The sequence below is a fragment of the Cupressus sempervirens genome, chromosome 4, assembly GCF_028749045.1.
Source record: "Cupressus sempervirens isolate cs-2001-9-10 chromosome 4, ASM2874904v1, whole genome shotgun sequence".
NCBI classification, from domain to species: Eukaryota; Viridiplantae; Streptophyta; class Pinopsida; order Cupressales; family Cupressaceae; genus Cupressus; species Cupressus sempervirens.
Window position 1 is genome coordinate 29,024,696 of NC_143121.1, and position 15,442 is coordinate 29,040,137.

At 36.3% G+C, this 15,442-nt stretch overlaps 1 protein-coding gene across 2 annotated transcripts in view; it reads left to right on the forward strand.

Moving 5' to 3' along the window:
* The first annotated feature begins 8,021 nt into the window (after positions 1-8,021).
* LOC149559791 (uncharacterized) overlaps positions 8,022-15,442 on the forward strand; it is a 64,623-nt gene continuing 57,202 nt past the window's right edge. The window contains exon 1 of one of the 2 annotated variants that reach the window (XM_089824291.1): positions 8,022-8,502. In XM_089824291.1, the coding sequence (XP_089680417.1) occupies positions 8,209-8,502 (294 nt within the window). In that variant the 5' untranslated portion in view covers positions 8,022-8,208. Of the gene's footprint in view, positions 8,503-10,820; positions 11,240-15,442 lie in introns of those variants that run through there. The other variant, XM_089824292.1, reaches the window with a different exon arrangement.

Consider the following 15,442-nt stretch of genomic DNA (forward strand, 5'->3'; position numbering starts at 1 on the left):
CTGGTGCAGATGTCACTATTGTGGAGAATATGGACTTATTGGCATAAATTGTGCAAGACATCACCTAAGGAAGAAGGACACTACTGTAAGGTGCTATATATGTACAGAACTTGGTCATATAGCCAGAAATTGTATGAATATAGAAAGAATTGAAGATGAAAAGAAAATTAAAGCAGACAACATCCGGAAGCAAATGAAGCAACAATGGATTCCTAAATCTACTGAACAAGATAAGTCAAGCAATGGCAATGTCACTCAAGAAATGAGTGACTCCATCATTTCTAATTAACATTCATAAAAAGTATGGAACTGCATCCTCCAAGAATCATCCTAAGCAGTTCCAAAGTAAAAAATAAAGGATCAGATCAGTATGCAGATAGACTTTGATCCCAAATCAGTTCAAGACTCAACCGAGTTTGGTCGAGTGCAACAAAGTTACACTCACCGAGTTGTATCTACCGAGCGAGGTCGGTTCATGACCTTACCGAGTTAGGTCGGTACATCAATATTTTGTTTTGATCGCTGAGTTGATAGTATCTACCGAGCAAGTAGATGACAACCTATCATTTCATCTACCATCGTACCAAGCATTTATGAAAAATGTTTTGTCAAAAAGGGCAAAATTTGATCTCATTCTTCACTACAAACTTTGAGCTAAGTTATCTTCCGCGATTCTAGAGCAAGCTTAAAGCAATTAGGCTTAGAAATGCTGGTCAAAGGTGTGGAATGGAAGGCGCCGAACTTCAAATTGGAACCTGCAATTGCAGAATCACTTGACCCTAACGGTGCCCAGTCTCGAATTCCTCCAAAGGTACTTCTTGTAAATGATATTCACTCTCATTTCAAATGTTCCATTCAAGAGCTTGGAAACCTAGAAATTGATAATGCCCTAGGTGAAATGAGCGTAGATGGGAATTTGAACCCCGAGCATAAACACCTTGAAACAAAAGGGTTAACCCACATTTCACATTTGCCAAAAAATTTTCAAATTAAATGGGTTAGGTATGTACTCAGCCAGGTTCACAATGGGCAATTGTGGTTAGAGCAACCAATGCTTATCACAAAGAAAATGATTAACAAAATTACTGGCCTTCCCATATTGAGCAAAGCTAAGACTACCAAAACCCTAGGTCGGGAAGAATTGCAAAGACTAACCCAGGCAGAATGGGATGGTAGAGGACTTAAGCTCAGTATAGTAGTTGACGCTGAGTTAAGATTTGGTATTCACATCATTGCTGATAAAATTTATAGTTCCAGTCGTCCAAACAGTGTACCTTGCGAAGAAGTAGATTTAGCATATAAGATAGTAAAGAAGAATGTTGAGTTTGATCTGTCTGAATTGCTTTTGTCTCAATTTAATAAAAATATGGAAAGCATAAGGACTTCAAAGAACAATTCCTGCAAATTCGGTTCACTTTTGATCTGTCTATTTTTCTATGTTCAAAAGTATTTTCCATCAAAAGGATCAGTAGTATGGAGAAAGGATATTCCTGTTCTCTATCAAATAAATGAGTTTATTGTAGAGTTAGGTGAAAATTTTGACAGTGTTTTGGATAATTACTTTGAAGATTTTAAGGAAAGAATGAACAATAGGTTCCGAATTCCACCAAAACTGGTTGAGGAATATAAAGAAGATGTATTCTTTATGGTAGATTGTGACAAGGTATACATACAGGCAGTCAGGCCCTGGGTTGCATGGGTGAAACCTCTTCCTTATGAGGTTAATATTGATGAAACCAAAGACATCATAGAAGCACTGGTGAATGAACTAGTACACCCAAAGAAACTAGTCTTTGGAACTTATGATGAAGCTAAAGCCAGAATTGAGCTTTCAATCAAAATCCCTCAAGTCATTAGCAAAGGAAAGAGGAAGATTGCAAAGCTAAAAATAGAACTTGGTCCTCTGATGATTACTGAAGGGAAAGGAGAAGATGATGAAGAAGAAGAGGAAACCGAGTCCGAAAAAGAAGTGAAGCCTCAACGGAAGAAAGGTAAGGTGATTATCACCAAACCTAAAAAGAAAACTACTGCAGTCTTCTCCAGGAGAACAAGACAGGGGAAGAAGGAACTTGTATTTGTCAAGCCTCCACTCACATTTGAGGCAAGGTTGAAGCAATTAGAAGAAGGTACTAGCTTCACAAACTTCAAAGCATTGAAGTTTGAGACAAGAACAGAATAGGAGAAAATGCAGATTGAAGAATTGGTATTGAATAAAATGGGAAGATGGAAATACTCTCCTAAAGAGATTGCCTCTTAGATCCCTACAGAGCTATTGGAGAGGTTGCAACCAAGATGGGAAATTGCAACCAAAACTATCAAAGATATCTTTGAACAAACCCTGAAAAATCTCTTGCCAAGTCTCACTAATGCAGAAGTAAAGAAATCACTGAAAGATCATGAAGGTAATATGATGATTAGATTCCACACTTGCTTGATATTAATCAAAGAAATTGAGCATGTTGTCAATGATGCAACAAACATGTGGAAACATGTCTATCATCTACATAAACCCAGTGAGGATATTGTTGAAATCAAGGACAATGACAGCAGTGATGATGATATTGAAGATATTCCAGGGGATCTGCATTCAATGATGATAAATCTTGAGGAAGAATTCAAGGAAGATGAAATGGAGGAAGAAGACAAGGAAGATGAAATGGAGGAAGAAGAAGCTGATCAAGCTAAGGAGGAAGATGATCCTATAAAAATTGCAGCTAAAGTCATTGCATCTCTTCCTCACTCTCCACCTAAAGCAGCTACATCAACTGCGGAGATAGCCTCTACTAGTGAGATTGTGTGCACAACAGCTTCATCAATTGCTCAATCTTCACCTGTCTCCTCTCAACTCCGAGTATCATCTATGCAAGTGTCTACCACTTCATTAACCGAGCTGCAGCCATCTTCATTGACCGAGGCATCATCAGCTACAGTAGTAAGTTCATCAGGCATATCAACTTCTACTACAACATGTACACTAAGTGTACCCATTAGTACTTCAATTTTGACAACTTCGTCTGCTCCAATTTTTGCATCTGTTAGTTCTCCCATACCAACCTGTACATCAATCTTGGGAAGAACATCAATTTTTGATACTATTAGCACTTCTCTCAGTTTTCCTCTAGCTAGTCCTATTCCAGTTTTGTCAACCAGTCCAGCCTCATCAACTATTGTTTCAGATTCAAAAGGAAAAAGTGAAGTCACTGCAGGAAAAACAAAAATATACATGATTTCCAGCAAGGCAGTGGATGAGGAAATAGACTTGGATAAGGACATTATCATTCCTAAGATAGATATGGATAATGCATTAGTTGATGAAATGAGAATGGTCAGTCAGCTATTAGATCAGAAGGCAAGACAAAAACAACTGAGGCATGAGAGAGACCAGGAATATCGTATTATTGAAAGTGCTAAGAACATTCTAACAGAAGCTATAGGTGTTGAAGTAGATTCTACTCAACACATTTTGAATCAGTTATAAGAGGCTATATATAAATTCAATGAGGATACCTCTGACCAAGAAAAATTGATTGAAAAAGCAGAGAAGAAATTTGACAATAAGGTGCTTGAGCACATTGCTCAGCATATTGCATTAAAATAGGTAGAACTGTCTACAATTTTGAGTAATTTTGAACATTCTTTTAATAACGTAACTTCACCTTTTGGAAAACTTTGTGATGTTATCGAGTATACTAAGGAAATCAAAGAAAAGTTGAATAAAATTGATGAGGATATGAAGGTCAGTGCACAAATGTTGCAGCTTGACCATAGTTCAAGTTCATCCCATCATCTCAGAATAAGATTTTTGTCAGAGAAACAGGCAGAATTGTTGAGAGAGGAAGCAAGGATCAGGTGTACTTTGATTGACATCCAAAATATGATCCTTCCTGTCATGAACACAATGCAGAAGCATATTGCCCATTCCAAAACATTGATTCATGACAAAAACTTCTCAATTGTAGATCATATGATTGAACTCTCTGCAGAAGTTCAAATAGCACTCTCCACCAGCAAACTTTTGCAAGAAAATTGGGATAAGACATTGGCTCTTATTCTCAAGGTACATTCTGAGTTTATCTCTCATTTTGGACTCTTTGTGTAAATACATATTGTTTAATTTGGCATTATTGTCAAAAAGGGGGAGATAACACACTCCAAGAGATAAATCATTATGTAATGACTTGTAAATACTGTGCATATTGTATGGGGGAGATACATGTAAGAAAGATATGTGTAATAAGACTTGCAAAAAACAATTTTAGCAATTTTGAAAATTCAGAACTGTATGTCTATTTTTGCACATAATTGTTTTTGTCACTAATGCCAAAGGGGGAGATTGTTGGCATAAAGTTATTTTCCATTAGTGACAACACTCATCTTACAGTTCACACCGAGTAATACAGTTCACACCGAGAAATACAGTGCAGACCGAATGATGGCAACACAGTTCAAACCGAGCACTGGCAATACAGTTCAAACCGAGCACTGGAGACATAGTTCAAATCGAGCACTGGCGACACAGTTCAACCGAGCATCAAAGACACAGTTTTAACCGAATGAAGTTGCACTTAGTGTCAACCGAGTAAAGTTACACTTAGTGTCAACCAAGTAAAGTTGCACTTAGTATTAACCGAGTGAGGAAGCACTCAGTGATGATCGAGTGAGGAAGCACTCGGTGATAATCGAGCTCAGGAGGTTATCGAAGAAGTTAGTTTCTACCGAGTGACACTATATCTACCGAGTCACCAATGGCTACCGAGTTCCAAGCAACATTGTATGACTAGTATGAACCGAGCCCCTACCTCTACCGAGTGCATGACGATGCCAAGTAACGTAGTGGATGCCACGTATCAGAAGGTCATCAAGTCTGTCTGAAGAACTCGAGTTTATTTTACCATTTGGCCGACTCAGTTATATTTTGTTTACTTGTGTTTGGCCGACCTTGCATGAATAATTATTGGAATGGTATATATATGCAATGTATTATAGACATTCAAGTGACATAGATATTCAAGAAGACATACAAGATATCTGGAACAATGATAGTGCGAATTCATCAGCAGAAAAGAATACTCAGCAAGGTCTACCGGGAGCAGAAATGATTTCATCAATCACAGAAGGTGATCTACAATAAAGAACTCAGTCAAGTTGTAAGTTGATCTATTGGTTCATCCTAACAAGTGAATCATTTTTGTAAATCCTTTAACAGGGTAGACTTAACCGTCTTTATTCAAATCTCCTAACAGAGTGCATACTTATAAAGTATGTTTGTAAATCCTCTAACAAGGTGGATCTAACAATCCTTTGTGCTCCTAACAAGGCAGATCACCAGAAGTGATCATTGTAAGCCTTAACCGGCCAACTTCATACTGCAGTAATGAAGCTTTGTGGGTATCATCCCCACCCCAGTTTTACTTTCTATTTTTGGAAGGTTTTTGGGTCACCAAATCTCTGTGCATATATGGTTTAAATGTTTAAGTGTTCTTTTATGCAGCAGGCTAGATAAGTAAAAGTTATATATGGTTATTCTGAATTGACTTAAAAGTTTTAAGGTAACTGATTCACCCCTCCCCTCTCAGTAACCTATTATATCTTGAATATTTCCAACATTTTGAAGTCTATTGCCTTTTTAAACCTAAATATGTTTTATGCTGTAAACATCCCTTTTTCACCATTTTTACTGGATTCGTTCGGCTCTTGGCTCTCAAGATTTTTCTAGAAGGTAATGAGGAAAGTCATTTTTATTTGCATTGTTATTGGTTTCAAATAGGACTTGTGTTTAAGCCCATGCCATCTCCCCTTTACAAATCTTTGGCATTTTCTGCCTTGGCCGTAAATTCTGCTCTCTCTATTTCCACGCACTTGATCAGGTATTCATTTTTGGGAAATATTTCTTCATACTTTGGATATATTTATTCATCTTATTTTCATATTCTCCAGGGTTTTGTGAGCAATTTTTGTTAGTGTATATGATTGTTATTTTCAAAGTTTATTTGAAGCATTTGACTTTGAAGTTTTTCTTAGGCGATGGCTTTCAGTTTCACATTTCCACGTTTGCATCTGAGAGATAATATGTTATTGTATAGTGGATTTCCGCTTGTCAAATATAGGGAGATTTGTGGCTTTCTTCCCTAATTGGGTGCCCATCAAGTTGGATAAAATTTAAGGTTTTATCAGTTGATGCCATTGTAAAATTAATCTCACATAGTGTGTAACGCTAAACTCACGTCAATATATATGTTAAACAATCTATGTTCTTCCTCTGTCCATGGGATTCTTGCAAATCAATATAACTTTTTCATTAATGATATCAAATTTTCCCACTTTTTCATTTATTCGCAATTCTAAACAATCCACATTAAGATTTCAAATCTTCCATGACTCTTTTTAGATTAAATTAATTTTTTTTTAAAAAGAAGAAGTTAATTCCAATTCCAATTTTATGAATCAAACGCATAACTTTTATCTTCCCACTCATCTTCTAGGTTAATCAAACAGGGCAAACTATTTTATCAAAACTCAATTTAGAAATAAGAAACCTGGTTTTGACAAAACCAGGTTTCAAATCAAAACCTGGTTTTGCTAATCCCACTAACCAAAGAGTAAAAGTATTGGCTCAACAACCATAAAAAAGGAGATTATGATCTATAAATGCATCTATATAATTGTCAAAACTTTAATTTCTTTCAATCTAAACAATAAATTTATTTTCCTCAATCACAATGTTACATAAAGATACATGTTTAATGTATATTACAAATTAGTTACATTTTTCTCATATTCTTAATTTTCTTTTCTTCTATTCTCATTTTTTCTTAATAAAGTCATTTATTTTCAAACATGCAACATTATTCAAATATATAGTTATATAATTATTGTCAAGTACACCTTTACCTATGCACCACTTTGTGAATTATAAATTAACTTTACCTATGCACCACTTTTTGAATTATAAATTAATTTTGGATAGAATGTCACAATTCAATGTTGTATGTCTCAATTATATAAATAATATTTTCTCGTTCAACAATACCGTCCTTCCAATCTATTTTCCTCCTTCCCTCCCCTAGGGGAGAGGACCTAGTACTTGAACACCCTAACTTCGTGCTTATCAAAATTTTACGTAAAAATTTCAAGTCGCTCTTAGTTTTTTATAGTAGCTTACTTGGCGAGTTGTCCACTTATAACTAAGTTTCAAGTCCACGTCACTCGTTATGATGCCACATCAACATGCTTTTTGCCAAGTTGTCCAAAATAGCCCAAAAAATAAAGTGAAACCAATGGTAGTCCATAAAGGGTACCCATAGTTGAACAACTAATGTGACATCATATCATTAGTTAATTTTTATAACTAAAGGTACATTTTATTCAATTTCGAGTAGTTAACATTGTACTAACAACTTTAAAACCACAAATATGGGTACAATATTGTCAAAAAAAAATTAGACATTAAGTCAATAAATATAGGTATTATGAAAGGGGACCCACTATTTGTACAGGTTCCAATGATTGTGATAAAAATTGTTTACTTTACTAACTTAATGTCCAATTTTATATATGCCTGCAGCCTAACAATCCGTCATTTGACAGGGAAACCGTATTCTAGGGAATTTGCTAAGCCTCGTCTTCCACAATTTACTTGCATGAACTCCCAACCTGGACGAAATATTCTGCAATCTCCAACAGCTTTTCGATTTAGAGGCCTCAGATTCATCCGCATTAAAATTTCCTGCTCGGATCTTCTGGTTCACCCTTCATACATGCAAAAGGTCCAGATTTTCTTCCCTCAGATGATTTATTTTCCCGCCGCTTCTTTTCTGTCCGCTCCGCTTCAAAGCAGCACTGGCTTTCACGGCCATGACAGCGATATCTGATGTCGGAATGCGATCCTTCAGCTTCTGTACAGGAAATAGAAAATAAATCCGATCGAGCTTTCCACTGCAAACAGGGGGAACAAATAATCCCCAAATATCATGGAATTCGCATCGCAGATAAAGAATCGCAACCAAATTAACTTCCGACGTCAGCAAACTATTGCGTGAGACATTAAAATCCCCGGGGCCCCCCAAAAAATAGCTTATCGGCTAATTACTGTGAATAAGTGTTCCTCACTGAAGAAAATTAAGATTCCTTCCATTTGTCTTGTAGTTTTCTGGCTTCAAAAGGAAAGAAACATTTAGCAGTCACATTATTACATCACTTCTATTTACTATGGCGGCCTTGAAAATGGTGGCTCTCTCTTGCACATCCTCAACGACAGCGACTTCTCTTCTCCATTTTTCGCCAAAGCCAACAAATAAGTATTCTATCAGTGTATCCAGATTTGGCCAAAAAAAATTGACTTCTGCGGGACTGGTCCCTCACAATCATCCAGGTTTTACCATTAAAGTTGGTAGAAATAACAGTGAAGAATCTGAAGTGCATAGAACTAAGGCATCCAGATCAAGCGCATATCCTCCAGAAATCACTTTAACTGCTAGAATTATTCAGCTCCTCAATCTACCAGTTAAGTTTCTTTCTTTCCTCCACCGCATCTTTTTACTGTTTTGATAGAATGTAGTTGAAGGATTTATAAGATCTGTTGTTTACATGATTTATAGATGGAAAACTCCCAAAATAATGCCGAAGGAAAAACAGTCAATTCACTCAGTAAAGATTCTTTCGTTTTTGGCTGATGTTTAAACCCCCAATATCTTAGGTTTTTGTGTACATTCTAAACGCAAATCTTTAACATCGGATGTCCTTACCGAATCCTCAGATTTTTAGTTTCGTTTTAACAGAGAAATTCTCGAAAGCTCTTACGACGACTCGGAAGTCCTGACAAAAACCCGCAGAGCCTCTGTCTGATTTTAACACTTCTTTAAAAAAAAATTCTGATACTTTATCAGAATCGTAATTTTTTTAGGGTCACGGGTTTGTTATTTCACCTAATTATATCACCTAATTATATCTCTGAGCATTCTTACAAGCTAAAGCATCTGGAAAACAGAGAAGCCATTGTCTCATTTTAAGCTTTTCTTCCCCTTCTATTTTACATTTCTAATTTTTAATTCTCACGCCAAAAAAACAAACTGTGTCTCTCGAGAGGCATTTGTGCTTCTCCACCATTAACCTAGTTAGTTTTCTTTTTGTGATGTTGTTAATGGCCTGAAATACAAAATAGTAAACCCTAAGTGATCCAGTCACTTTTACCTTTTCGCTTGAAAAACAGGGGATTGGAAAGATTTACAGCTTTCCGTGCACAGTACGTCAAATAGATTTTCACAAGGATGGTGTTAGTTTTATATATGCATATTATAAAAGATTTTTTGTTCCAATTTTATGAGTTTGATCTTCATAATTTGTTCCTACAATGTAATTGTTTTTTAAAAAGGTAAATTTATATTTCTATTATATGAAGAATAATTATAATTTTTTATATATCATTTACAAATTAATTCACGTGCTCATATAAAGATCTATCCTAATAAATATATTTTTAATACTTATTATCTATTTAAATATAAAATAACTATCCACTAACATCTCTATCATAGGTGGAGATCCCTTTCATTTTGTTTTATTGTTCCCAAGCATTATCAGGAGGAAGAATTTAGCAGTCAAATTACACCAGTTCTATTTGACCATGGCGGCAAATGGTGGCTTTCTATTCCACGTGCTCGACTAAAGCGCCTTCTCTTCTCCATTTTTCGCCAAACCTAACAAAAAAAACAGCATTCTACCAGATCTTGGCAGAAAATATTTGCCTTCTACAAGAAGAATCTCTCAAAACCATCTATCCAGATTTCACCGTAAAAGTTAGAGAAATAACACTGAAGAAGCTGAAGAATATACACATATGGCATCCGGATCAAGCACGCATCCTCCAGAAATTACCATAATTGCTAGAATCGTCAAGGTCCTCAATCGACCAGTTAAGTTTCCTTCTTTCCTCCTCCCGAACTTTTCAATGTTTTCAGAGAAATTACTTTTAAGGATTTCTAAGATATGTTTTGTACAAGATTTAGGAGGCAAAGCCCCCAAAAAATGACGAAAGAAAAATAATCATTAACGCAGGGAAAATTCATTCATTTTTGGCTGATGTTCAAACCCCAAATATCTTAGGTTCTTGACTTTATTCTAAACGCAAATCGTTTCGGAAGTTTAAATCGGATTTCTTGACCGGAGACTTTGGATTCTTAGTTTAATTTGAACATAGAAATTTAAGAAAGCTGTAATGACGAGTCAGAAGTTAAGCCCTGACAAAAATTTGCAGGCTCTTGGTTTAATTTCAAGACAAATTTTCCAAAGTTCTCTGAAATTCTATTAGGGTCACGGTTTACTGAGAATTATAGTAAGTTGCTCAAAAAAATCTTTTAGCATCCAAAATACAGCGAAGCTATTGTAGCAATTTAAGTTTTTTTTTCTTTTCTAAGTTTCTAAATCGAAATTCTCAGAGAAAAGAATAAACCCTGGAAGGTTTTTGTTTACTATTGGCCTGAAATACAAATCTTAAGTTATTAGAGTCGCTTTTACACCCTCGCCTTGAATTACAGGGGCCAATTAATTTTCCTTACTATGTGTTTAGTATAGACTTAAAAATAATAAACCCTAAAGTGTTCAGAGTTACTTTTACCCCTTCACCATTGAAAACAGGGGATATACAGCTTTATGTGCACAGTACGCGGAGAAGGGATATACAGCTATTTGTCAATGGGTTTCTTCAATTTGAATGGTAAAACTTTTCCAAAACTTTTTCAGAAAACGCCTCTAGTCCTTAAATGGAAAGTGGAACATTTATTTATTTAAATATAATTAATTATCTACTAACATCTAAATAATTGGGAAAAGTGGTTTCCCCTGAAAGAATTGTCGGTGGAGATGCCTTTCATTTGTCATTTCTTTCCCTGGCTTTATCATGAAGAAACACACATTTAGCTGTCACATTATTACATCACTTTTATTTACAATGGCGGCCTTGAAAATGGTGGCTTTCTCTTCTCCGTCCTCAACTACAGTAACTTCTCTTCTCCACTTTTCGCCAAAGCTAACAAACAAGTATTCTATCACTGCATCCAGATTTGGCACAAAATATTTGCCTTCTCCAGGACTAGTCTCTCACAATCATCCAGTTTTTACGGTAAAAGTTAGCAGAAATAACAACGAAGAAGCTGAAGGATATAGCAATATGGCATTCAGATCAAGCACAGATCCTCCAGAGATTACTTCAACTGCTAGAATTATTCAGCTTCTCAATCTACCAGTTCAGTTTCCTTCTTTAGTCCTCTGCATTTTTTCGCTGTTTTCGTAGAGTGCAGTTTCAAGATTTATAAGATCTGTTTCTTACAAGATTTCGAAGGTAAACACCCAAAAAAATTGAGGAAGGGAAAAATAATTCATGAACTCAGTAATGATTCTTTCATTTTTAGTTGATGTTCAAAGCTCAAATATCTTAGGTTCTTGATTACATTCTAAAACTCAAATCTTTTCGAAAGCTTTAATAACTGATCGGATATCCTGACCGAAGACCTCAGATGATTGGTTTCATTGAAACACAGAAATTTTTAAAAGTTCTAATGGTGAGTCGGATGTCCTGACACAGATCCCGTAGATTTTTTATTTGATTTTCTCACAGATATTTTCAGAAAGCTCTCTGGCTAGAATTTTCTAGGGCACTCACCTTCTAGTTATACCGCTGAGCATTATTTTATGCTGCTAAAAAATATGTAAGCATCCGAAATACAGAGAAGCTATTGTAACAATTTAAGTTTTTTTCTCATAGAAAGGAACAAGCCCTAAATTTTCAGAGGCATTTATACGCCCACACCGTTAAGCCAGTTAGTTTTCATCATTGTGTGTTTATTACTGGCCTGAATTACGAACCAATGAACTGTGACTGTTCGGCGTCATTTTTCTCCCTTAACTATTGGAAAACAGGGGTCTCTGTAAGTTTTACAGCTTTATGTGCACAGTGCCAGGAGCAGAGACTGTGGCTCTGGTCAATTGGGTTTTCTTAATTTGTAGTTACGGTAAAGATAATTTCCAGAAAAAAAGCACGAGACTTTAAAGGGAAAAGTGAAACGTTCTTTTCTAAACTAGAAATATACACGTGTTTTTAATCTTAGGCTAAGATTCAGTTCTAGTTTATTCATATTATTGGTGGATGTAAAATAATTCAGGGAATAGTTTAGTTTAATTTAGTTAAAAGTGACGTTGAATAATAATTAATTTTATAATTTAGTAAGATTCAAAATGAATCTTTTCAGTAGTGGAGTATTTGTGTTCTTGAAAGAAGATGGTTTCAAATCTTATAATTGATATAATTAGGTGGTAGTAGAAATTTCTTGGGTCATTGCTAGTTATGATGTTATCAGAATTGTTAGAGATTTTGTTAGAACGAGTAAGGTGTTAAGACAACTAAATGATACCTACATTATTTTGGTTCCAAAATACAATGATCTGAAATCTCTTCATAATTTCGGACTTATAAGTCTATGTAATGCCTTCTACAAAATCCTCATAAAGTTTTTGGTGAATAAAATAAAACCGCTTTTGGACAAGATTATCAACCCAAACCAAAAGGGGTTTGTCTCGAGTAGGCAGATCCTGGATGCTTCCATCACCACACATGAAATCATTCACTCCATGAAACATGGTAATGGGGCAAGTAAGACTCTTAAATTGGATATCTTCAAGGCATATAATGAAGTCAATTGGGCTTTCCTCTACAAGGTGTCACTTACTATTGGCTTTAGTCAATCTTTTGTCAACGTTATAAGGGAGTGTGTGGAAACTATGAAGTTCTCTATCTTGGTCAATGGTGAACCCAAGGACAAGTTCTCTCCTAGCAAGGGTTGAGACATGGGGATCCCCTCTCCCCCTACCTTTTCATCACGGTGGTCAAAATCTTAACACATAGTAGAACGTACTTGGTTGATTTGGGGAGAATTCATGGCATCAAACCCTCTTCTACCCTTACCCCCTTGGTTCTTCAGGAATTCATGGACACCACCTTCTTGTTTGGCATCTCTTCTTTGGTTGAGTTAGGGAATGGAAAACCCTCTAGGTTTGACATGCCCTTGTCTTAGGATAATTTATTAACTATAAAAAAGAAGAGTTTTTTTTTCTTCAACATTGTCTCAGATGTTCAATGTAAAGTACTTGATATTTTGGGCTGCCAACTTGCTAGCCCTCCCTCTACTTACCTCGGTCTCTCGTCAATGGTTAAAGTTATCAAATTAAAAACTGCAACTCTATTCTGAAGCGTTCCCAAAAAATTTTTATTGAGTGGAAGGGAAAGCTCCTTAGTAGTCCCTAGAAACTTCAATTGCTTGCTTCCTCTCTATAGGGAGTTCCTATTTATTTTCTTTCTCTTTAAGATTACTAGATCTATAGTTGACAAACTTGAGAAAATCCAACACACCTTCTTATGGTATGTAAGTGAAGAGACAAAGAAAATCTTGCTTGTTTTTTGGGATAATGTTTGCCTACCCAATAGCCTCAGGGTCCCTGGTATCCGCAAAATCATCATTATTAATAAGGCCCTCATGACCAAAATTATTTGAAAGCTAGTGATTGGTGCTACATATTGGTGTAAACTTGTGGAGACAAAATACCTTAATAGAGGGTGCTTTAGCAAGCTCCTTACTACCCGAGGCTTGCCCTTGGGTTCTTAATTCTGGAACAACATACTCAAGTGTAGGAGCCTTCTGTTGAAAGGGGTGAAATGGCGGTTGGGCAATGTTAAAGATGTTTGTTTCTGGGAGGATAAATGGTTGGGAATTTTACTCTAGATTCCACCTCTTGAAAAGCATTCTCATCCCCTATGTTGGTAATCTGATTATAAATAATTTGGACCAAGGCCAATGGAAGGAACTCCCTGCACTATTGATTGATAGACTTGATATGGTCCAAGATGCTTTGGACCTTATGACTTTGTTGCTAAAGGTTAGGGTCCCTACGTTTGACACTACTGACAGAGTGCTTTGGTCCCCCACTTAATCAAGGGGTTTCTTGGTCAAATCTACCTACTCTCTTCTCATTAAGGAGTTGGGTGATCTGAGTAGTTGGAAAGTGGTTGGGACTCTCAACTTATTGCCGAGGTCAATTTTTTTGGTGGTTCATTTTGCATGGGAAAATCCCAACGCTCGATAGTCTTTAAGTGAGGTTTCAATTTGGCCAAGAAAGCATTAATCACCTATTTCTTCATCGTGAGTTTGTGTCTAAGGTTTGAGAACATGTCTTTTCAAATTGGATATGTAATGGATAGTAAATTTTGACGTAAAATAATTCACTATGGATTGCCATTCTCCCTCCATGCATCCTCTTATCCAACTTCATTAGTGGCAAATCTCCCCTCATGTGTGGTGGTGCGTTTGAAAAGAACCTAATAACATAATTTTCAAAGATTCCACACTACCCCTTGATGTTGTGCTCCACCTCAGTTTGAAACTCCTCCATGAGAACATCTCAGTTTCCCGTTGGAAGGGCCCTGCCTTTACTCTAGTTGTTAGTGACATTCAGTTTGCTAAGAATTGGAACCTCTCCAAGGGGTTTGATCACTTTGACAATAGCAAGTTGCTAGCTAGACGAGCTACCAAATGACCACCCCCTAAACCTAACTTTGATAAACTCAAATTTGATGGCATTTCTAAGAATGATGCTAAGGCCAGGGGAGGGAGGATTCCTTTAAGGTCTCGAAAGGACATGTCAAAATTCTTATGGTGGCCCCCTCCAATGTCACATTATCAATAACGTGAAAGGCATGACTCTTCTTTGGGGGCTTAAGTTTGCCCTCTCTAAAAGCACCAAAAAAATTGAGGTCGATGGCGACTCTAAACTCATAATTGATGCCATCAAATGCAAGGCTCAAACATGATGGTAGATTGGAAGAATTTTGAGAGGTGTAAAAGGGCTTCTCCCTATATTTGGGGAGATCAAAGTTATGCACACTTACACAGAGAAAAACTTTGTTGTTGATTCCATGGTTGTTGTTGGTCTGCAATTTGATGGCTTACAGTGCTAATATGCTGTCAACCTACTCCCAGAGTCCACCCAATGCCTCATCCCATAGGAGGAGTGTAACACACTAAGTGTTTAGAATGACATGTGAACTCACTTGAAATGTTGGCCTTAGTTTTGGCACAATTGGGCCCACCACAAGTCAATCTAATACCATCTTTTCTTTCTTTCAAATCTCAAATTCATGACAATGAATTATTGACGGATAGTATGTCTTGAGCACTATTGTATCTATGATTATGTGGCATTATTCCTATGTGTGCATGTCAGGGTGGAAGTTTAATCATTGTTTATTATGCAACTATCTCAAAATGGTAGATTTTTGTAATTTGCTGAGGTGGTTAGGTTTTGTGGAGATTTCCCTAATTTTTGTGATTGTTGGCATGTGTCTCCATGCACTCATTTCTAGATGAGGCTTTTGTTGATTCATCACATAGAAATGAGT